Here is a 23758-nt window from a genome sequence, read left to right as displayed (position 1 = left end):
ATTTCGTGTAATTGCATCAGCAATGGCGAGGTTTGAGTATATGAAACCTGACAGCGAACGATTCTTAAAAGTTAACAGAAGGATGAATGATATGCTTGCTTGCTACAAAGAAATCTATGATGAAAAGAAAAAAGCCACCATCCAGTCATCCATTAATATGTTCTTTCGTAAGGTTGACAGCTGACCCCTTCTAAATCTCCACAGCCCTCAACCTCCGCAACGGTGTACTTATCGGCTGGAGACATCAATTCTGGCAACGATGCTCAAGAGGTAAAACTTACTGACGTTATGCCTGTCTCCTCTCTTTTTTTGTAATTTTATATTTGCATGCTTTTGTAATTTTTCCTGTGCATGAGATAAAATATTGAATAAATGCAGTAAATAATTCTATTTACATGTTCAGTGAACATTTCTTTTTTGATTCAATCAATTCAGCGGAGTACAGCTGCGAGTGCTGCACAAGCATGGTGAAAGTAGAGTTCCGTGGAACACAACCTTTACGTAAGTCGGGGAGTGGCTGTACTGATATTAAAGAGGATGAGAGACCTAGTCGTGAAAAAAAGACAATCTCTCATGGTTCAAAAAAAAAAATTCAAGATTACATATTTCAATAAATAAACCTTCCTAAGGTGCATTATACTCTTATTTGTGTTTGTTTATTTCTGTTTATGTAAATAATGTGTAATTTATAGTTGAAACCATGTAAAACAGTTAGGGAAGTTCAAAATAAATATAATATACATTGTTTCTTCAAAACGTTTTGGTTATTATTTACAAACCATTTCCTAAATCCATTATTTTTTATAATACTTCATATTTCAAAATACAGTAATAATAACCTTGCATACAATAATTTAATTGTAGACCTAATTACCTTTTGTTTCATATAAACTGGGTAGTCTTATGTATCTTTGATTATCTGAATATTTGATTAACTGAACTAATCTAGGTCCCAATTAGTTCGGATAATCGACATTCTACTGTATAATAAAATAAGCAGGAGAAGAGGTTGGCAAACCTTTAACTAAAATACTGCATACTTAGATTTCAGAAGAGACCCTGCAAATTGGATATGTGCAAATGTATCTCCGATTCAAAAGGATGAAGTGTGTAATTGTAGACCTGTAACTTTAACCTCTATTATTAAATAATGTCTTTTAGAAACGGATAAGTTTTTCTTTGGAAAATTTTGAAGGTTTTGATTAAATTAAGTGATAAAACGGTTTTTGATAAAACAGTTCTAGTAATGTTTGTTAGATTATTTTTTAATTTAGCTAGAGACATTGTAAGATACGATTTATTTGTAAGCTTTGGTATCAGTGACTTGGCACAAATATTGCAAATAAATAGTGGTGTAGTGCATGGTAATGGAATTGTAGGAGTTTAATTGTGATAAATAAGTAGTTTGAAGGTTTAAATCAGGTAGGTTGGAATTTATATTTTTTATTTTTAGCTAACAAAATTTATTTATAGTAAGGCTAAAACCAATTTAAAACTATGAACATTATTGTATAGCATAATACATATAAATGTAAACTTCTTAGCATAATTGTATTATTACATTTACGTATCTATTACTTTAGTGGATCTTGAGTCTGTGGATCTTAATATTGTCAAATTAATTTGAACTATACAGAAACCAATGACTAGAGCAGAAAACCAAGAGGCTCAAAGCAGCAGGAATGCTCTGGCTCAGGGAAGAACTGAAGGGAGCCATCCATTTACGGATCCTGGCCTTATAAAAGGTGCTACATGTGCAACATTTTCAGATCTTATCACAGTTTATCACAGAATTTTTCACAAGGAATGGTGCATATTATCGCTCTCAAGATTACAACATAACTGGGCACCACTCTCCATTATCCAAAAGTAATAGTGCCTTTAAAGGAAGTTTGTTGTAACTTTTAACTGAAGGACAAACCACTTCAAATATCCATTCAGTGAAGTCGCAACAGTCTGTGTACAAACATTGACTCACAATATACCCATTCCTAGTTTCCCTGAACATTTTCACAAGTTTCCAATCTCAGATTTTGATGGTGCCTTAGAACACTGAAATTGCCAACCAAAATCATATCAAGTAGTTTTAAATGACTCCGTCTTCCAAGTGGGATGAATAATGAAGTTTCCAGATTATTTGGGCAGAAAACGATAGCATGGTAAAGTTACAGAGCAATAAAAACTACTGAAGCCTATAACAGCTACAAATTGATCTGTAATAGTGCCACATAAAAGGTTAGGCTGGCAAAGAGAGCAAAGAGTGGGGATGACAAATCCTTCATATATAAAGCAAAGAAGAGAAGGCCAAATCAGATGGGACTCATATGTAATGGTAGTGGGACAGTATAGGATACCCCAGCTGATTATGCATTTTTTTTTTTCTTTCTTTTTTTTTTTTTTTTTTTATGAAAACCACAAACAAGAGAGGTATTAGAACCTATAGTACTTAGTACTGTTTTTTTTTCATGTTCTCAATGAAGAAGATTTTTGCTGACATTAGACTTGAACGTCTATAGATTGCAATTTTCAGGAAATAAATATGAAAGAAGGTTGTTCCATAAAATGGAAGTTGAATGAATAAATGGAGGAAGAAGAAAAACTGGTTCAGTGAGTTTGAAGTTGGACAGTAAAAGGATGTTGACTAGTTGTAGCACGTATTCAGACTGCTTTGAAAGAGAGAGAGAGAGAGAGAATTATAGAAGCCAATTCAGAAGAACAATGCCCATGGAGGTATCTATAGAAAAGGCATGCAGCAGAACGTCTATGAGACAGACAGAGTAGAGAGTGAATCTGTTAGAGATGAGTCATGAATTAACCTAATTGCCTTCTTTTGAATGGAATCTAGTAACCTGAGAGGTTTTTGGGGGCACCACCCCAGATGTGGGAACAATATTCCATGGTAGGGCAGATTTGCACCCTACCATGGAATACTGAACTTTCTCTGAAGGTTCTTAAAATAACTTATCTTCAAATTTGCAGGTCATCAATTCAGTGGCTTCATCTGGGTTTTTTCTTACTGTTCTCTTCACAATGTCCAACATAGCAAATATGTTCTAAATTTCTTGAGTTGTTGCTACATAGTTATCCTCCTTATGATCCTCATCTCTACTATCATGCTCACTCATCTGCTCTAATTCCTGGAGCTCCTCTGTTGTTCATTCGATTCCATCGTCCACAATTAACTCCTCCATATCAACCTCAATAGCCAAGGACTCTCCAAGATAATAATTTCCTGCTCTAGAAGACCTTCAGCTTCAAATACTTCAAAATTATGGATGACTGAAGGCCACAAGTTCTTCCAGGCTGCATTGAGCCACCAAGCAGAAACTTCATTCCAAGAATTCAATATTTATTTGTACACAGTCTAAGATGTTAAACCTGGTCTTCCAGAATTCCTTTAAGGTGATGGCTCTGTCTCCTGAAGTCTTTTCAAAGCATTTGACAAGCATCTTCTTTGTGTAAATTTTATTAAAAGTAGAAATCAATTGCTGATCCACTGGCTGAAGCAGAGGGGTGGTATTGGGTGGGAGAAATTTGACAGTAAAAAGCCAAATTGCTCCTTGAGATCGAACAAGTTCGGGATCATGGCCTGGAGCATTATCCAAAAGTAATGGTGCCTTTAAAGGAAGTTTTTTGTAACTTTTAACCGAAGGACAAACCACTTCAAATACCCATTCAGTGAAGAGGTATCTTGTCACCCAGGCCTTCTTATTACACTGCCAGAAGACACCCAACCTTCCTTTGATGACCTTTTGCTGTTTAAACACTCAGAGTTTTAGAGTGGTAAACCAACATTGGCTTAAGTTTAAAATCCCCAGAGGCATTTGACCCTGAGAGCAGAGTAAGCCTATCCTTCATAGGCTTATGCCCGTGCAATGAGGAATCTTTTGTGATGCATGTTCGCCTGGGCATTCTTTTTCAAAAGAGGCCACCGGTTTCATCTGTATTAAAGACTTTTTGGGGAAGATAACCCTCCTTCTCAATGAGCTCTTGAAACTCCACCTTTAAGTTTTCATCAGCTTACTGATCAGTACTGCAAGCCTCTCCATGACTTATGATACTTTTAATACTGGACCTATTCCTAAAATGTTCAAACCAATCTTTGCTGGCTTTCAAGTCCCCCACACTGTGTATTATTAGTTGAAGGTGTTTTAGCCTTTTAGTCATCAAAAATCTGCTTTGCATATTTGCAAATGTATTGTACAGGAACTGTATCACCTCTTCATTTTTTTTTTGTTTTTTCCACAGAAGCAAAAGCCTTTACATTTCTACAATCAGTTCTCTGCCTTTTTGGACCATGTTAGACTCATCAATTACTTTAATTTTTTTAAGGTTTTCTTTTTGTTTCACTATGGTAGAAATGGTTGACTGGAAAAAGCCATATTCACGCACCAATGAACTAATTTTAGTACCATCATCGTGTTTTTTGACTATTTCTTTTAATTTAAATTGAAATTTTTTTCTTACTGTGCTCTTTAGGGGCCATATTATCAGTTTACACAACGTTGTACACCGAAAGGGCAGAATTCATGGGATACCTGGTTCCTGGGCAATGTGACGCTATCACCCCTCTCGCTAGTGGATGGCCCCACTACTTGGCAGGTATATAGGTACACTGCATCACTGCATTCACAGAGATGGTAATTCGATGTCAATATGAATAAACATCATGAGTTAACCGACTTTGGAAGAGAGATAATAGTGGGTGCTGACACATGGGTCACCCTATCGTGGAGGTGCTTTTTTTTTTTTTTTTTTTGTTTTATGAAAACCCCAAACATGAGAGGTATTAGAACCTATAGTACTTAGTACTGTGCTTTTGTACGAAGTTGAGAAGACGAAAGAAGATATTTGTTGACATTAGACTTGAACTTCTGCAGACTGTAATTTTCAGGAAATACGTATGAAGGAAGGTTGTTCCAGAAAACTGCAGCTGAATGAATAAACGAGGAAGATGAAAAGTTGGTTCTGTGAGTTTGAAGTTGGACAGTAAATGGATGTTGGCTGGTGGCAGCACATGTTCAGACTGTTTTAGCATTAGCATTAGCATTAGTAGAGGCATTTGATGCAAGAAAGCAAGCTTATGCAGCATCAGCCAAAAAAAAAATAAATGAATAAATAAAAAATAACCACTTCCACTTCACCCATCTGTTCGTTCGAAATACATGTCCAGCTGAGCCTTAAACTTATTTAGGCTATCAACCTCCACGACAAGGGATGGAAGTCTGTTCCACCAACCAACCACCCGCTGGCAAATTTCCGCACGTCTATCCTACATCTGTCTTTCCTCAATTTGACTTTATGCCCTCTCAGGTGATTATTCTGAGCTAGAGGAAGAATCCCATCAGCATTGAGCATGCTCAAACCATTCAAGGCTTTATACACCTCTATCAGATCAGCTCGCTGGTGCCTAGTCTCCAGACACTGTAATTTGCAAAACTTAAGCCTTTCTTCGTAAGAGCGCCCCTTTGTTCCATTCACTAATCTTGTTGCCCTTCTCTGTACTCGTTCCAGCAGCTCTACATCCTTCTTGAAATGAGGCCTCCAGACCTGTATACAGTACTCTAGGTGTGGCCTGACCATTGCCTTATACAAGGGAATAATCACCTCCTTATCCCTGCTGGAAAAATTCCTGTATATCATTGACAATACTCCATGAGCTACTCTTGCAGCCCGTCTGCACTGCTCAGAGAACTTCATATCTGCCTGTACAACCACCCCCAAGTCCCTTTCATTCTCTACCACTGTCAGTGTAGTACCACAGAGTTGATACGTTGCTCTGGGGTTGCTGTTTCCCATGTGTAGTACTTTACTAAAGAGAGAGCAGGAATTATAGAAGCCAATTCAGAGGAACAGTGCCCATGGAAGTATCTGTAGAAAAGGCATGCAGCAGAAACAGTACATCTGTGAGACAGTGAGTGGAGAGACTCTGTTAGAGAGGAGTCATTAATTAACCTAACTGCCCTCTTCTGAATGGAATTTAGAAGCCTGAAGAGGTTTTGGGGGCACCGCCCCAGATGTGGGAACCATGGTAGGGCGGATTTGCGATTTGTACAGAGTGAACTGTTTGGAAGGAGTCTAGGAAAGTTTATCGCCAGCAATTTACCATCGTGTCAGTTTATCGCATTTTACCGTCTAGAAGCAATGAGATATTGTTGGTCAAATCATAAAACGTTATTTTTTATTTAAGTTTCTGCCTTAAGCTATGATTAGCATATTTTTTTGGAATTCTGTGAACTATGAGGGTATAGTACGGAAATAAAAAAACACATGTATGGAAATATGTAATTTAATAGGTAGATTATGTATTTTAATAGTTACATCACAAATTTTAATATCACAAAAATAGTTAAAAATCCATAATTTTAACAATATAACAATTGGTTAATTTTAAACTAAACTAATTATAACATTAGGTATGTCATAGTACACTGCAAAAATTCAAAATGAATGTTTAAGCAATCTTCAGAATCAGTCACATTGGGATAATTAATTACTAAGAAACTGTAATATTTACAACACAGTATGTAAATTATTAATAAGAAATATTATGCGCTATACCTCTTAGATAATCAATAATATCACCTCGTTCGTATGCACTAACAAGCATATATGTTAGTGCATTAGTCGTATGCACTAACAAGCCTGTATACAGCTGATAAAAAAAAGTAAGGGAACAGTTTTGAAAGTCCCATCGGCATACCAGTGTTCACTTCATGCTAACAACTGCAAATTAATTTTCGTATGAAAATTAACATACGATTGTCCTCGGGTCCAGAATCAAATTGTAGAAACAATTCTCCATTGCATGATGTTTTATATTCTTCTGTAAAAACTATGTCTCTATGATACGTTGGAAGAACTGGACCATCAAAATTTCAATTTCTTATATTTTGGATCGTTCGTTTCATTGTATCTACACTTGGAAGCTTAGGGGTTGCTGCTTGGCTACAGATTCTTGAAACATTTGAAATAATACTATGAGGCGTATTATTTGTTGTTTCTGCATAAGTTTGAATGGTATCAAGAAGTTGTGCTGCCTCGACTCCTGCTGCGTCTCCACAATGATTGTGCTCCTTCCATGTTTTAACGATGGTGTTATCTACCGTAGTAACTCGAGCGGCACATTTGGTTTTTCGGTAATTTTGACACTTCCAATGAATTTTTGTTTCATTTTGCCAGTCTTTATAAAACAAATGTCCACTAAAGCACAATTTTGGTTTCCCTTTTTCTGATTTCAAAAATTCCACCGACATGATGCCTTCACAAACGCAAAAGGATGAAAAATAAACTCAAAATAAGAAAATGTTGTGATTGTAAGAGATTATAAATATAAAGTACCTCCCTAATCGGCATGCCCTACCCCCACCCCCTAAAACACGCTACTTAAGTTAAAAATAAATTTATATAAATTATATGTATTGCCTGGCAATATTTGTAGGCTATAAATTGTTTATCCGATAAACTGACGCGGCGGTAAACTGCTAGCAATTAATTGCTGGTGATAAATTGCTGGCGGTAAATTGCTGGCAATAAACTTTCCTAGACTTAGTCTAGGAAAGTTTATCGCTGAAAGTTTAAGAAAATTTAAGTTTATAAACAATTTCTAGCTCAGTAATGATCGCTAGCATATTTTATCGCCAGGCAATACATATAATTTATATAAATTTATTGGTCATTTTAAATTGAAAATAAGGCTTTTCTATAGGTGTTATATTTAAGAATTAGGTGCAGTTAAAAATAGAAGTTATATAGCTAGGTATACATTTCCTAGAAATAAATACCACTGCAGGTGCTTTAATTTAATTGCCTGTTATTTTCCTAAATTGGAATTAGGTAGGTACCTACTTAATTCCTTTAACTTAAGTAGCATGTTTTAGGGGGTGGGGGGGAAGGGCATACCGATTAGGGAGGTACTTATATATTTATAATTATCCCTGGGGACTCATATCTGGTGAGTATGGGCTTGGCACACCCAGGGTCCTGAGCTGGATATCATTATTATCATTCTTCTCTTTTCTTTCCTTTCTTGGTGATTCCCTTCTACGTTTGACTCTCAAAAGCCTGCCTCTCTCTCTCTCTCTCTCTCTCTCTCTCTCTCTCTCTCTCTGGGTAACTCAAAAAAATTTTTTTTCTTTTTTTGGCTGGTGCAGCAAAAGCCTCAGGCTTCCTTGCACCATATAGATAATGATAAATAATCTCTTACAATCACAACATTTTCTTATTTTGAGTTTATTTTTCATCCTTTTGAATTTGTGAATTCATCATGTCGGTGGAATTTTTAAAATCAGAAAAAGGAAAACCGAAATTGTGCTTCAGTGGACATTTGTTTTATAAAGACAGGCAAAATGAAACAAAAATTCATTGGAAGTGTCAAAATTACCAAAACAACCAAATGTGCCGCTCTAGTTACTAAGATAGATAACACCATCGTTAAAACATTGAAGGAGCACAATCATTGTGGAGCTGCAGCAGGAGTTGAGGCAGCAGAACTTCTTGATGCCATTCGAACATGCAGAAACAATAAATAATACGCCTCATAGTATTATTTCAAATGTTTCTAGAATCTGTAGCCAAGCAGCAACCCCTAAGCTTCCAAGTGTAGATACAATGAAACGAACGATCCAAAATATAAGAAAGCGAAATTTTGATGGCACAGTTCTTCCAATTTTTACAGAAGAATATAAAACATCATGCAGTGGAGAATTGTTTCTACAATATGATTCTGGATCCGAGGGCAATCATATAAATTTTCAGTACGAAAAGGAATTTGCAGTAGTTAGCACGAAGTGAACACTGGTATGCCGACGGGACTTTCAAAATTGTTCCCTTACTTTTTTTTTATCAGCTGTATACGATACATGGATTCAAGTACAAAATATCGCTTCCATTAGTTTATGCATTATTGCCTAACAAGTCTGAGGAAATGTATGTATCCCTACTACAGCAGCTGAAAGTATTGAAACCGGCTATGTCCCTGCAATCAATAACTATAGATTTTGAGACGGTGATGATGAATGCTTGCAGAAGAGTTTTTCCTGACGCTTCGCAACGGGGTTGTTTTTTCCACTTTTCACAATGTATTTTTCATTCCATTCAGAATAATGGATTGAAACAACGTTATGAAACTGACGCTAATTTTGCTTTAAATATGTGAATTTTGGCAGCAATTGCATTTGTGCCCACTCCAATTGTGACGGTCGTTTTTGAACATTTGTGTGAAAATGGTGTTTTTCCTCCAGAATCGCAAGAAGTTGTTGATTATTTTGAGGATACATAGATTGGACGCCCAACCAGATGACATTTTCGTCGACCACCAAAGTATTCCCATGAAAAGTGGATGTATGCCAGCTTGTTCTTGAAGGATTACCAAAAACGAATAATTCTGTTGAAGGGTGACATAGAGGATTTGAGGAAAAAGTCGCTGTTTATCATCCCAACATTTGGAAATTTATCGATTGCATTAAAAAAGAACAAAGTATTAACCAAATTCGCATTGAACAATATTTAAGTGGAAGTGATCCGGGCAACAAAAAAGAGAAGTATCACAATTGTGATGAATGAATTAAAAGGCTTGATAGTGCATACGATGAACGGGGTGATATTGTTGATTATCTAAGAGGTATAGCGCATAATATTTTTTTTTTTTTTTTGGCTGGTGCAGCATAAGCCATAGGCTTTCTTGCACCATTAGGCCGTTACTAATACTAATACTAATATTTCTTATTAATAATTTACATACTGTGTTGTAAATATTACAGTTTCTTAGTAATTAATTATCCCAACGTGACTGATTCTGAAGATTGCATAAACATTCATTTTGAATTTTTGCAGTGTACTATGATATACCTAATGTTATAATAAGTTTAGTTTAAAATTAACCAATTGTTATATTGTTCAAATAATGGATTTTTTACTATTTTTGTGATACATGTAACTATTAAAATACATAATCTACCTATTAAATTATGTGTGTTTTTTTTTTATTTCCGTACTATTCCCACACAGTTCATAGAATTCCAAAAATATGCTAATCATAGCTTAAGGCAGAAACTTAAATAAAAAATAACGTTTTATGATTTGACCAAACACATCTCATTGCATCTAGACGGTAAAATGCAATAAACTGATGTGGCGGTAAATTGCTGGCAGTAAATTGTTTATGCAATAAACTGACGCGGCGGTAAATTTTCCGGACCCCACTGGAAGAAAAGTAATGTCGAGAGCGAAAGAGAAAACCAAGTTTTTTAGATGCAGAGGAAGCAATATTTGTAATGTGCTTGTGCCAAGAGAGATTAGAAGTCAGGGTAATCCCCAAAAGAGATATATCATTTTGCCTAGAAATTGGAGTGTCACCAAAGATAAGCATAGGAGCAGAAGAATCCTTTTTGCAAGATATAAGTCAAGACTGAGTTCAGAAAGATTGAAATCAACTAAGTTGTCTTTGCCCCACTGGTGAATTACCTGGAGATCAGCATTTAAGGAATTGGTAGTGGATATTCGAGAAGTTGAAGTTGATTGAACAGGGAAAGGTTTCTCAAAATGCAAAGTGGAATGTAATGTACTATCATTCGTAAAACTATGGATAGAATTTCCACTCAATGGAAAAAGGTCATTAATATACAAGAGGAAAAGAGTGGGGTAAAGAACTGAACCTTAGGGGACACCAGCATTAGTGGAGAAGTTAGAAGACAGAGAGCCATCTACCATCACCCTCAGTGAGCGATTAGAGAGAAAACTGGATAACCAATTACAAAAAACAGTTGGCAAACCATAAGATGAAAGCTTGTTTAGAAGACATTTATGGCAAACAGATCGAAAGCCTTTGAGATGTCAAGAGCAACTGCTGTGTTTCACCAAACTTTTCCATTGAATTTGTCCATAAATGAGTAACATAAGCAAGAATATCACCAGTGGATTGACACTGATGGAATCCATACTGGCGATCGTTGATCAGAAGGAAGGTTTCTAGGTAGTTTAAGAGTTGCCCGATAATTGATTTCTCAATTACTTTAGAAAGAGTAGAAGTTATTTGTTATTTGGTTTTTTTTGGGAGCATTAGCAACAAAGGCCATATTGCTCCGGGGATATGCGGTGGTCATTTCCTGACAGTCTCCATATTTGGTGGTCACGGGCTCGAATACCGGTCTAATCAAGAAGCGTGTGCTACTCACTGCTGCTCCTGCCCACAGAGGTGCCCTAGAGTAGAAGTGATTGCAATAGGACAATAATTGGATGGGAGGGATTTGTCACTCTTTTTAGGAACTGGCTGAATATGAGCAAATTTTCAAGCAGAAGGAAAAACACCTTTGGAATAAGAAAGTGATAAAAGGCGGCAAAGAACAGGAGTAAGTTCAGGAGCACAGGTTTTAAGAACAAGTGGAGAAATACCATCAGGACCTGGATCTTTCTTTGCATCAAGATTCATTAAAATCCTTCTGATATCCTTTTGACGGAAGACCACAGGAGGCATTGAATGGAACGTGTTGGGAATGGGTGGAGGTGTTTTACCAAGATCATTAATACATGAGTTAGAAGAAAAATGGGATGCTAGCCGGTCAGCTTTATCCTTGGCTGAAATGACAATAGAACCATCTGGTTTTGACAGAGGTGGGAGCAGAGATGGGCAAAAGTTGTGGCCAATAGCTTTGGAAAGAGACCAGAATGCTTAGCTACCATTGGGGCAAGAAGCAAGTTTTCTACTTTTAGTCTGTTCTAAATCTAGTTTGGACTGATTAATAACTGCTTTACAATTGTTGCGAGCTTTGGTGTAGGCAGAAAATGAAACTGAAGAATTGGAAACAAGCCAATTACGATATGCAACGTTCTTTTCTTGAACAGCCTTGGCACATTTATTGGAAAACCAAGGTTTAAATAAAGGACGAGAATTTAAAGTGAAGTATGGAATAAAGGATTCCATTCCTACAAGAATAATTTCACTGATTCGATCTGAGCAAACGTTGACATCAGAAGTTTTGAAACAGTAATCCAACCAAGGAAAAGAAGAAAAGAAATCTCACAGGTCATCCCATTTTGCATTCTTGTAATACCAAACAACACGAGGTTGGGAATAGCAGTGAGATAAAGGCACCATTGGAGAAGAGACAATCACCAAATTGTGATCTGAGGTGCCTAAAGGACCACTCACTTCAACCGTGTACTTAGAAGGGTTGTTTGTGGGAAAAAGATCAAGCATGTTGGCTGTATGGTTAGGATTGTCTAGTATTCTTGTAGGTAAATGAACAATCTGTGCAAGGTCATTAGTAATTGCAAAAGCCTCAGCATTGCGACCAGCTGGGTCAGTGTGGCTAGAAAACAGAAGCCAGCTGGAGTTGTGAACATTAAAATCACCAAGGAAAATTACCTCACTGTTAGGAAAGTTGGACTGGAGAAAGTCAAGTTGCAAAGAGAGGAAGTCAAAGAGCTCCAAGTGATTAGTGGAGTTGGGAGAACGGTAGAGACAACAGATGAATTTGACACAATGAGGTAGAGAGATTTTAAGCCAGAGAAGATCGAAGAGAGGAGATTCCAAATTAGTATGTCTCTGACAGGGAATGTCAGAACGGACATATGCACGAGTACCACCTTTGAGGCAAAAGGAATCATACAGAGAATAATTTGGGCAACTGAGATGAGCAGTAGTTGAATCAACTGATAACTGAGATTCTGTCAGAAAAATATGCTTGGCAGACTGCAAGTGGAAATGGACATCGTTGTGATTGGAATTGATACGTATATTTCTGAAATGAACTAGGTAGGAAGTGCTACAGAAATTGCATTATCACTATTTGGCAGTATTCAGAGTGTATCGGGAATACACTATTTCTGGAATAACATCTCATTGTGGACAGTGCTGTGGGCAGAGAAAGATGGTGGATGAACTTGCCCATCAACATCTGTCTAATTGTTCCAGCCAATTGGAGAGTGACAGTGGCACAAATCACTGCCAACTTCAACAAGGGAGGTGCTAGAAACGTTACCACCAAGAACATCAGGTGATCATTAGCCACAACAGGTTATGTCAGCCACCAGCCCACCAGAGTCCCATTGCTAACACACCACAACGCAGGACTCTAAGCCTCAATAAGGCAAATGAACATCAGCACTGGACCTTGGATGATTAGAGACGGGCCTCCTGGTCCGGTAAGTTCTATTTCCAGTTATTTCGAGGAGATGGGAGGGCCTGTATCTGGCAGAAACCGCACGAAGCTATGCACCTGTCATGTCAACAAGGAACTGTTCAGGTAGGTGGTTGGTCGGTAATGGTCTGGGTCGTGTTCAACTGGTACACGCTGGGACCTCTGGTATGTGTAGACCAGGGGTGGCCAACGAGTCGATCGCAATCTACCAGTCAATCACAGATATTTAATTTCGGTCGATCACAACAAATTTTAAATATACAGTCATCCCTCGATTTGTGCACATTGTGCAATGTAATTTTTGAGATGGTAGATCGCAGCATATTTTGAAGGAAAAAAGTAGATCACATCACAAATTAAGTAGGCAACTTCTGATCTAGATGCATCTCTAAACATTCCAGGTTACATGTCCATCCTTGCAGGCCATCTGCATCCCTTCATGGTCATTTGTGCCCACAGGGCAATGGACTCTTCCAACATGACAATGTGCCTCCCCACAAAGCCATGGTTACTAGACATGGTTCAAAGAGCATTTCGCAGATTTTACCATCGTGGAATAGTCTATCACTTCGCTGGACATGAACCCTGCGGAGCATTGTTCAGATGCTGTGGAAAGGTCCGTTCGAGCTTTGGATCCTCCACCCAAGAATGCAACAGAATTATGGACAATGGTGCAGCAAGCATGGATGGAAATATCTGGGGAACACTTTTGTGAACTAGTACACTCAATACCTCGCCGTGTGACTGTCCTTATCCAGGCGAAAGGTGGGCCTACCTGTTATTAGGTAGGTATGCCATGATTTCTGTCTACTCAGTGTATGTACATCAATTGAATACGGTAAATTTATGTCAAAGAAGCACAACACAAAAAAATCACTTCTACTAAAGGATGCAAAAACAAAACATGAGACCAAACTGTTTACAAACACTGCTATTGGCTAATAGGAAGGACCATGTGGTCCGGTTGGAGGCAATCGTTAGCCCAACGTAAAGTGAAATAAGTAGGCGCCAGTTAACATGATCACTGTTTAGTAGAATCAGCCACTTTATAGAATGAAATTTCAAAAAACCAATTCAAATCATTAAAATGTACTACACTTTCATCATTATCATATGTTTGGTTATAAGAATCAATTTTTCATGCTTAAAAATTGATTCTTATTTTATTGATGTGTTTTTATAAAGCACATGACCATAAAACAATATCAACAATTTGAAAAACTGGCTATACCATAAAACAATAAAAACAATTTGCAGTTTCCGGTTTATTGGGATTTTCCTGTTAGTGCAATCTGTTATAAACTAGTAGTAAATTGGATCTTATTGCATTTGCAATAATACCGATAGCTGGAATTCTGTGGGTTTTTAAGCTATTATGCTGAAATGTGTTTCTCCATCTGAATTCTTCAATTATATAAAAAACATAAATAAATTTTCAGAATCTTCTCTTCATTCCTATTTTTTAAGCTTCACAAACTTCTTAGTCTGTATCACAATTGTATGTATCATGTTAGTTGCAATTTGTGCGTACCATGTTTTTTGTTATTTATTGCTTATTTTTACTGCTTTAAATTTTACAACCAAAAAAAAAAAACAAAAAAATGTCAATGAACAAAGATATCAATTAATTAGCATGTACATATTACAGTATTAATTAAGCTATGTGTGCAAGCATAAATTTATTTTTATTTTGCTAACCTGTGGAAAATATTCTTCCAATTTTTATCATTTAATTTTGTTAATTGGTAAGGTAATAAAGTGTAAATTTGTGATGTGTATCTTTACTTTTATAGCCAGTGGATAATATTCCTCCTATTTTTGCTTATTAGAATCACCATTTAATAGAATTAAAATTCAATTTGCAAATGTGATCGCAATGACTGTTGCTTACTACATATCATATAGTGAACAGTATTTTAATATGGAGAGTACATCTTAAAGTGATTTGATCATACAGTGAACCAACTGTAGAGTGCAGGGTGGGTCCACTATATTTATATTGCAGCTTAAACCTAAATATATATAAACCAAAATAAAGTGTGTAATAATTTTATAAAGAAATTTAGTAAAGAAAAAAAAAAGTCATTAGAGTGATTGTTACTTTTAAAGTATTGCTTTTCTCTTTTCAGTACTTTTTGATGAAATCTAGATCAGAAGGGTTCGTTTACCCTTGGTTTTAATTTATGTATATTTTTTCACTGCAGAACAACATATTGTAATGAATGATTTCAACGTTAGCATTACAGAAACATTTTTGGTTCTACAATTTTTGTGGGGGGAAAAAAAAAAAAACAGTTACTTGATCCAACTTTTCTGAAACATAGGATGAGGGATGTTTAGTGATAACCCATTTCTTTCATATGAGGAACTGTTAATTGATCATTTAATCAAGTTCAGCAAGAAACTTTGTCAAATTCAGCGGCTTAATATTAGAGAAATATAAAAATATCTTACCTCCAGAGACAGTACTGCAACATAGAATATTAGCCAACCAGAACCAATCAAAAGAATTAAAACAAGGATATGAATTATAATTCTTGTGCTGTAAATGGTAAATGTTTTAGCACGAGACCATTCAGAAACTTCTTTTTGCCATCTTGTCTGTGCTAGATTACTCTGTATAAGAGATTACAAAAAAAGAAATTCAAAATAAATAAAATATACACTTAAAAGGATAAAAAAACAACAACACACCCACACTTTAAGTAATGCATAAAAAATCACAAAATACGTTTAAAATTATTTTATAAAATGTTGCATTCAAAAGTCCTCATTTTGTTTACTTATCTCTATAATAATTTTATAAACGACAATAAACATGACACCACACATTTCATATTTCTATATACAGTAAACCCCCGCTATTTGCGGTAGCTGTATTCGCGGTGTCGCGTATTCGCGATCGCTGATTTAATATAAAATGAAACCTAAAAAAATGTGAATTTTAAAGCGCCGTGAATATTTTTAACCATAAAAAAACATGGGCATGGCTAAAATTATCTTTCCCCGTCAAAACAGCGTTCAGTGGGTGGGGGGAGATGGGTGACAAAATCGCGAGCGTGGATGTTTCTCGTTAATCCTTGTTCAGTATGTGTTATGCGCTTGTTTTTAATTTATATGCTTATAAATTTATCAATTTATAAACTGATATGCTTACAAAAGTGATAAATCTACCGTTTTGCAGTGTGTTAGTTTAAACAGGCTTTTTCGAGCGTGTTAACGGAAGAAAGTGCCTTTATTGTGGACAAGTCCCACATCAGTACACTGTGATCATTGCCACCTAGTGGTTCCTTTATCTGCAAATTCTTAATACACGAATGATCACTGCTGATAACCAGATCAAGAGTATTACCCTCTCTGGTTGCCTCTCGAACATACTGCTGCAGAAAAGAATCATCCAATAAATCCACAAAAGTCTTACTAGTGTGTGAATGACCAACCCACAAGTTCCAGTCAATATCTGGGAAGTTAAAATCAACCAATAATAAGACATTCTGATTTACTAGCCCACTCTATTTCTCTGTACATTGTTCATTCAATTGTTCACTGCATTCGAGTCATTAGGCCTATAACACACTCCTACTCTTATTTTTGCTTTTGTAATGCTTATGTCACACCAAACTGACTCAACAGTGCACTGTTCATCTATATCAACTGGATGCACTTCTTTTGATTTTATGTTTTTCTTAACTAACAGCATGACACCTTCTCCCTTCCTATCTGGTCTATCCTGTCTGGTCTCTCTGTACACATTGTACACCCCCAATTCCAATTCTGCATTCCTAATATCAGTGTGACACCACATCTCTGATATCCCAACAATATCCGCCTTTGATGTCTTGACCAACATTTCAAATTCTTCAAATTTATTTACTATACATCTAGGATTGGTATACATGCACCTATTCCTAGTTACCCTGACACATCCCATATGCCCACTTGTTTCACAATGGCTGCCATCAGTCACTGAAACCCCCACCACCCCTTGCTCTAGGTTGCTACTTATTCTAGTAGAAGTTGTGCAAGAATCACCTTCACCTCTGCCTGTGGCTACTTTTAACCTTTTATCTGTGAATCCCCCCCCCCCCAAGCTAGCAGTTTTCCAACTCACCTAACACTGCCTCGATAGCATTAGCAAATATTGGAGACTACTAGGCTTTTCATACCAACTAAGAAATACTGTTCAAGGTTCAGGCCTAAATGGATGTCGGATGAATTAATGAGGCTCGTGGCAGAGAAAAAAAATGCAAGTTATGCATATAAATTATCAGGTGACACAGAAGAAGATTAGACAGGTGAAGGCAGATTACGAGAAATCTTTGGCAAAGGATGCAAAGAAAAACAGCAAAGAGTTATTTACTTATTAAACTCTAGAAGGAAAGGTATGAATCAGATTGGTCCACTTAACATAATGGCTGAAGTAGCTGATGAATCGAATGAGTATTTTACATCTACATTTACACCTGAGGAGTTATTCAAGGTGGGGAATGCCAGACGTTTATCAAACTCTAACCGGGAGCTAAGTGATTTTGTAATAACTGAGAGCAAAGTGGAGGAGAAATTATTGAAGTTAAACATAAAAAGGCACCTGGGGTGGATGGGATCTATCCAGTTAAATTAATGGAGGCAGCAAAGGAAGTAAGCAAACTCTAATACATAATTATGAGAGCTTCCTTGGACTCAGGATAGGTCCCCATTGACTGGAGGTGTGAAAATGTATCACCAATTCACAAAGGGGGGTTCAAAGGTTGACACAAATAATTATAGACCTGCTAGTTTAACTTCTGTTCTGGGGAAAATAATGGAGTCACTAGTTAAAGAGGTGATACAGTGTCACCTAGACAAGACAGCAGTAATAGAGCTCAGACACAGCATTCATGGGTTTGTTAAGGGGAAGTCTTATCTGACCAACTGGATACTATGATATGGTCACAAAGGAACTGGGTGCAAAAAATAATTTTGATATAATATACTTGGATTTCAGGAAAGCTTTTGATACTGTTGCACATGGTAGACTGCTGTACAAATTAGAGCGGTATATCGGACTTAATGTCCAAGTTTGCAGATGATACAAAGTTTGGCAGGGTTGTTAATGACAGTAAAGACAGTATGCTACTGCAACAGGATATAGAAAAGTTAGGCAGATGTGCTGAGAAGTGGCAACTGAAGTTTAACATTGACAAATGCAAAGTACTCCATATGGGCAGCAGTAACCTAAGAGAAACATACCAACTGTGTGGTACTACACTCATGGAGAGGTGGAGAATGAAAAAGACCTGGGGGTAATTGTGCAGTCAGATATGAAGTTCTCTGAGCAGTGCAGACGGGTGCCAGAGCAGGTCATAGAGTTTGTCAATGATATATAGGAATTTTGCTAGCAGAGACAAGGAGGTGATTATCCCTTTGTATAAGGCAATGGTCAGGCCATGCCTTGAGTACTGCGTACAGGTCTGGAGGCCTCATTTTAGGAAGGATGTTGAGTTGCTAGAACAATTAGAGAAGGGCAACAAGATTGGTGAGAGGAACAAAGGGGTGCGCTTACGAAGAAATGCTAAAGTTCTGCAAGTTGCAGCATTTGGAGACAAGGCACCTGCAATGCAAGGTGATTGATTGATATGTATAAAGCCTTGAATGGTTTCCACTTACTCAGATTAAGAACTTGAGGGGACATAGATTCAAACTGAGGAAAGACAGTTGTAGAATAGATGTGCAGAAGTTTGCCTTTAGCCAGCGGGTAGTTGATTGCTGGAACAGACTTCCATCTGTTGTTGTGGAAGTTGATAGCTTAAATAAATTTAAGGCTGTACTATACAAACATTTAGAGTGACTGGATGGGTGAAATGGGAAGGGGTTTTTTTTTTTTTTTTGGCTGATGCTGTATAAGCTTGCTTTCTTGCATCATATGCCTCAACTAATGCTGATGCTAATATGTGCATATTTGTGCTCAATCTATCTCCCTTTTAATTTCTCTGTAACACCATACCAATAATTCTCTGCAATACCTGGACATAGTTTTTGAAGCCATAGTTAATAATAATATTACCGTAGCATCGGATGCAAACTCTAAATCTACATTTTGGCCTAGTGACCCCCCCCCTCCCAGATCAATTTGTTATTTGGTTTTTAGGAGCATTAGCAACTAAGGCCATATTGCTCTGGGGTATGCAGTGGTCATTTCCTGACCTTTCCGCATCCTCCATATTTGGTGGTCACGGGCTCGAACCCCGGTCTGATCAAGAAGCGTGTGCTACGCACTGCTGCTCCTGCCCACCTGGCTACGGAGGCACTCCCGGATAAACAAGGCTCTTAAAAAAAAAAATAAATAAAAAATCTGGAGGAATTCATCCAAATTCGTTACCCAGAAGAATATTCTAACTTACCTAAGAAACCTTATAGCATAGGATTTGCTGATGGGAGCATCAGTAATTCCTATGCTGAATCAAATATTGACATAACTTAATCCTCTGCAAATCTGAAAAATTTCCAATCAAGACAGAGACAGAGACATCAGGGCTGACTGGTCCACCAGCAAATCCTATGCTATAAGGTTTGTTAGGTAAGTTAGAATAACCAGCTCTTGACATAGTTCACTTCACTCAACAGGAGCATAGTGAGCTATATCAGAAGCAAGATATATCTGCAAATGAAAAATCAAATTAAAAAAATTCTCCTAAATGTTCACAAAGTGAGAAAACCTTTTCAGAAGACATCATATTCTATTAAAGAGGTAGAATATCTAAAACAAACAAAAATGCTAAAAAGAGATATGTAAAAGCCATCAACAATCATAAAACCAAATCTTGATGGCAACTAGTATCTAATATGGGAAATATTGATTATTGGAGCATAATCCACAAGAGTACTTCACAACAGAATTCTATAGGTTTATATCACACTGTTAGAAATATAAACTTGGAGATATGTCAATGGGAAGACAGTGAATGCTTTCCTGGACAACCTTTTTCCAACAGATGACCCAATTACTGATCTGCACAACCATCAGGAATCAGAAGATTAAATAAGACCTACTCCCCACCATTCTTTTATGTAGGGCTGCCAATGGCTGTTGAGAAAATGAAACCCAACAAATGCCTGGGAATAGACCTAACTGAAAACATTTCAATTCAGAAATTTTTCTAATTTTACACCCGATTTCCTTGTATTATGTTTCAATAAATGTCTATCAAGCAGTGTCTTTCTGGCTTGTTGGAAACTGCTTTCCTGTTGTTGTTGTTATTTGGTTTTTAGGAGCATTAGCAACTAAGGCCATATTGCTCCTGGAATATGCGATGGTCATTCCCTGACCTTTCCGCATCCTCCGTATTTGGTGGTGACGGGCTTGAACCCGGTCTAATCAAGAAGCATGTGCTATGCACTGCTGCTCCTTCCCACCTGGCTACGGAGGCGCCAACTGCTTTCCTGAAGATTATATTAAGTACAACACAGAGTCAATTGCCCTCCATAAATTGGCAAGTCTTTGGAAAGACTAATCACAGGCTGGATGCTCTTTCTGATCAAAATAACCTTCTATCCCCTCAAGCAATACAGGGTGTCCATAAATGATGTTTCCGATTTTGATATTTTTTTATTCAGAATTACTTCAAGCTACACTCATGAAACACATACCAGCTGAAGGGTCAATTCAATAAGTTTTATGAACGTACATGAGGTCATTGGTAAAGTTTAATGTGGGCACCATGAGTAACTCGAGCGATATTCAATCTCCTGCCACACACTGTGCTTCATTTCACAATCAATTCTACCAAAGGCCTCTGTGATCTGTGCCTTCAGCTCCTGCAGTGTTGTTGGTAGAGGAGGGATGTACACATTGTCCTTTACATAACCCCCCCCCCCAAAAAAAATCCAGATTTTGTTCCATGAAATGCTAACAACACACAGAACGCTTTCTCTGGCCCGGTCACCATTTTGCCATTCTGGAAAATGTAGTGCTGCATAGTGGGTAGAATGAAAAATTAGCAGTCGAGTGCCAATTTAAAAAAAAAAAAACTTATTGAATTGATCTTTCAGCTGGTATGTGTTTCATGAGTGTAGCTTGAAGTAATTCTGAATAAAAAAAAGGTCAAAATCGAAAACATCATTTACGGACACTATATTTATTGCCCTAGGTTGTTATGTGAAGATGCTCTTGATATATTGCTGTGGCAGATTAACTCGACCACACATAAATATGTACTTGCCATTCTGGTTGACTTTGAGGGAGCATTTGACTCCCACTGGGGGGACAGTGTTCTCATAGTGGTAAAGACAAAAATTCAGACAGTCATAAACAAGTGACTCACAGGTATCCTCAGGGTGTCTATCTTTTGGCCCTTGTATTAAAACTTGGTTTTAAACACCTGGCTTCAATATCAGAATGATAACACTTGTCAATTTGGATAAGCAGATAATCTAATGGTTCTTTTCCATGGAAACTCATGAGCTGTACTTGAAACTTCTGTCAAATGAGTTCTAAGCGATCCACATGAATGGGCTATACAGAAAAAACCAAAAATTTCTCCATCCAAAACACCATTACTCCAAGGCAGGCTCAGCCAGAATTGCTGCCATCTGTGAACTGAAGCAAAGAATCTTGGGTTCATCGTACGTAACACATTATTCTTCCCACCCCATTTAGAGCACCCACTAAAATTAAAAGATAGAAGATTCCTGATTATGATCTCTAAGCAAGAATGAGCTCAATAAGAAATCTATACAATTACCATATAAAGCAGTATTTATTTCCACTGTCTCCTCTACTCTTTGGTCTGCTGACGAGGCTACTAGGAGACGGTCGTGTTCAAAGCCGCTAAGTGGATTTTTCTTATTATTGATTTGAAATTATTGTTTTTCTAAAACTTTTGATTTAAATTTAATAGTATAACATTATTTTGTGATTTTCTGATTAATTTGGTGTATTTATTCTTTACTCGGCCTTGTAATTGCATAAAAGTATCGGTAAGGATATCCACGTGTTTGCAACTCCGCTGAACGAGAAGTTATTTAGCCAAATTTAGCCGCTTGATTGAATATTTTTTACATCGAATTATTTCTGTAAGTAGCTTATAAACCTAGTAAGGATCGTTAGTTTATTCTGAATTGAGACACCGAGATTTGAAAGTTAATTAATACTTAAGTGTCCGTAGATTCACCGTTCGTAACATTCCCGTCTTCGTGATACAATAGTTATATACCGCACTAGATAGCGTTAGGTGAACTTCGTTAGCAGTTAAATTGTACTTTTAAATAAATACATATAATGACTTAGATTACAAACGTAATATAATTAATTATATTTAACATAATTAATAACATAACATAATTAATTATAATTAATTAATAAATTAATAGAATCATGACTCAGACCAGAGCAGCAAAGCAAAAGGCTCAAGCTAATGGAAGTGCTGTGGCTCAGAGCAGAACTGAGGGGGGCAGTTGTCCTCTGACTCACAGCCTTATAAAATGCACTGTTTGCTTGATGTTTGCAGAGCAATCGGGTACGGGACATGATACTGCCATGGGGGATGTCTTTGTGTGTGCGCGATGCAAGGAGTGTATTGATATCAGGCAACAACTCAGCATTCTTGTGGGCCTATATGAGAGCTTGAAGGACAGGGTGGATGCCCTCGAAGAAACTAAATTGAGGGGCCCATCAAGCTCTCAGCTGCCCACATCAACGCCAGAGCTTGCACTTGGGCATCACGTGACACAGAGACAACCCCAAGGCAGAATGCACTGGTCCCGAAGGAACTAGTAGTTGTTGGTGATTCTATTGTCAGGGAAACGGGGAACATGCTTTGTAAAAAGGATAGGTGGAACAGGACCAGGGGCAAAGGTTGATGACGTTGTAGAGCGAATATCATCTTTTAAGAGCACAAAAGGTGATATAGTTGTACACGTTGGCACTAATAATATTAAGAGTAGGAGACCGGCAGAATTACTTAACAAGTACAGGTCACTGTTGAACAAAAGCCGAGAATTAGGGTTGAATTTGATAGTGTCTGCAATTCTGCCCAGACACGATAGGAGGGAGTATATGATGAGAGCCTTGTCGATCAATTCGGCCCTGGAAAGATTGTGCAAGGCTCAAGGGGTAGAATTTTTTTCAGCCTGGACTGTACTTGTTAACAGGGGAGATTGCTTCTACAGGGATGGGATACACTTAAATAGAAAGGGTGCAAGAATATTTGCTGATGCTATCGAGGCAGTGTTAGGTGGGTCGGAAAACTGCTAGCTTGGGGGGAGACAAAGACCAATAGATTGACAGTAGCCACTGGCAGAGGTGAAAGAGATTCTTGCACTGCTTCTATTAGAATGAGCAGAAGCCTGAAAAACAAGATGAATGATATTTCAGAGACTGCTGGGAGCCATTGCGGTACAAGTAAACACATGGGTTGTGTTAGGTTAGCTAAGAATAGAAACAGGTGCAGGTATACTTGCGTGTACACCAATGCTAGGAGTTTAGTAAATAAATTTGATGAATTTGAGGTATTGCTCAAAACATCAAAGGCAGATATTGTTGGGATATCAGAGACGTGGTGTCACACAGATATAAGGGATGCAGAACTGCAATTTGGGGAGTACAACGTCTACAGAAAGGATAGACAGGATAGGAAGGGGGG

The 23758-nt window shown here is 37.3% G+C and overlaps 1 protein-coding gene across 1 annotated transcript in view; it reads right to left on the bottom strand.

Moving 5' to 3' along the window:
• LOC150083080 (transmembrane channel-like protein 7) overlaps positions 1-23758 on the bottom strand; it is a 338378-nt gene that overhangs the window by 186262 nt on the left and 128358 nt on the right. The window contains exon 9 of the mRNA XM_090378384.1: positions 15594-15755. Coding sequence (XP_090234510.1) covers positions 15594-15755 — 162 coding nt within the window. The remainder of the gene's footprint in view (positions 1-15593; positions 15756-23758) is intronic.

This window comes from Mastigoproctus giganteus, chromosome 7 (assembly GCF_048544385.1).
Source record: "Mastigoproctus giganteus isolate SK-2022 chromosome 7, ASM4854438v1, whole genome shotgun sequence".
In the NCBI taxonomy this organism is placed as follows: Eukaryota; Metazoa; Arthropoda; class Arachnida; order Uropygi; family Thelyphonidae; genus Mastigoproctus; species Mastigoproctus giganteus.
The sequence above is the reverse complement of the archived record's forward strand: the minus strand, read 5'-3'. Positions and strand labels throughout refer to the sequence as shown.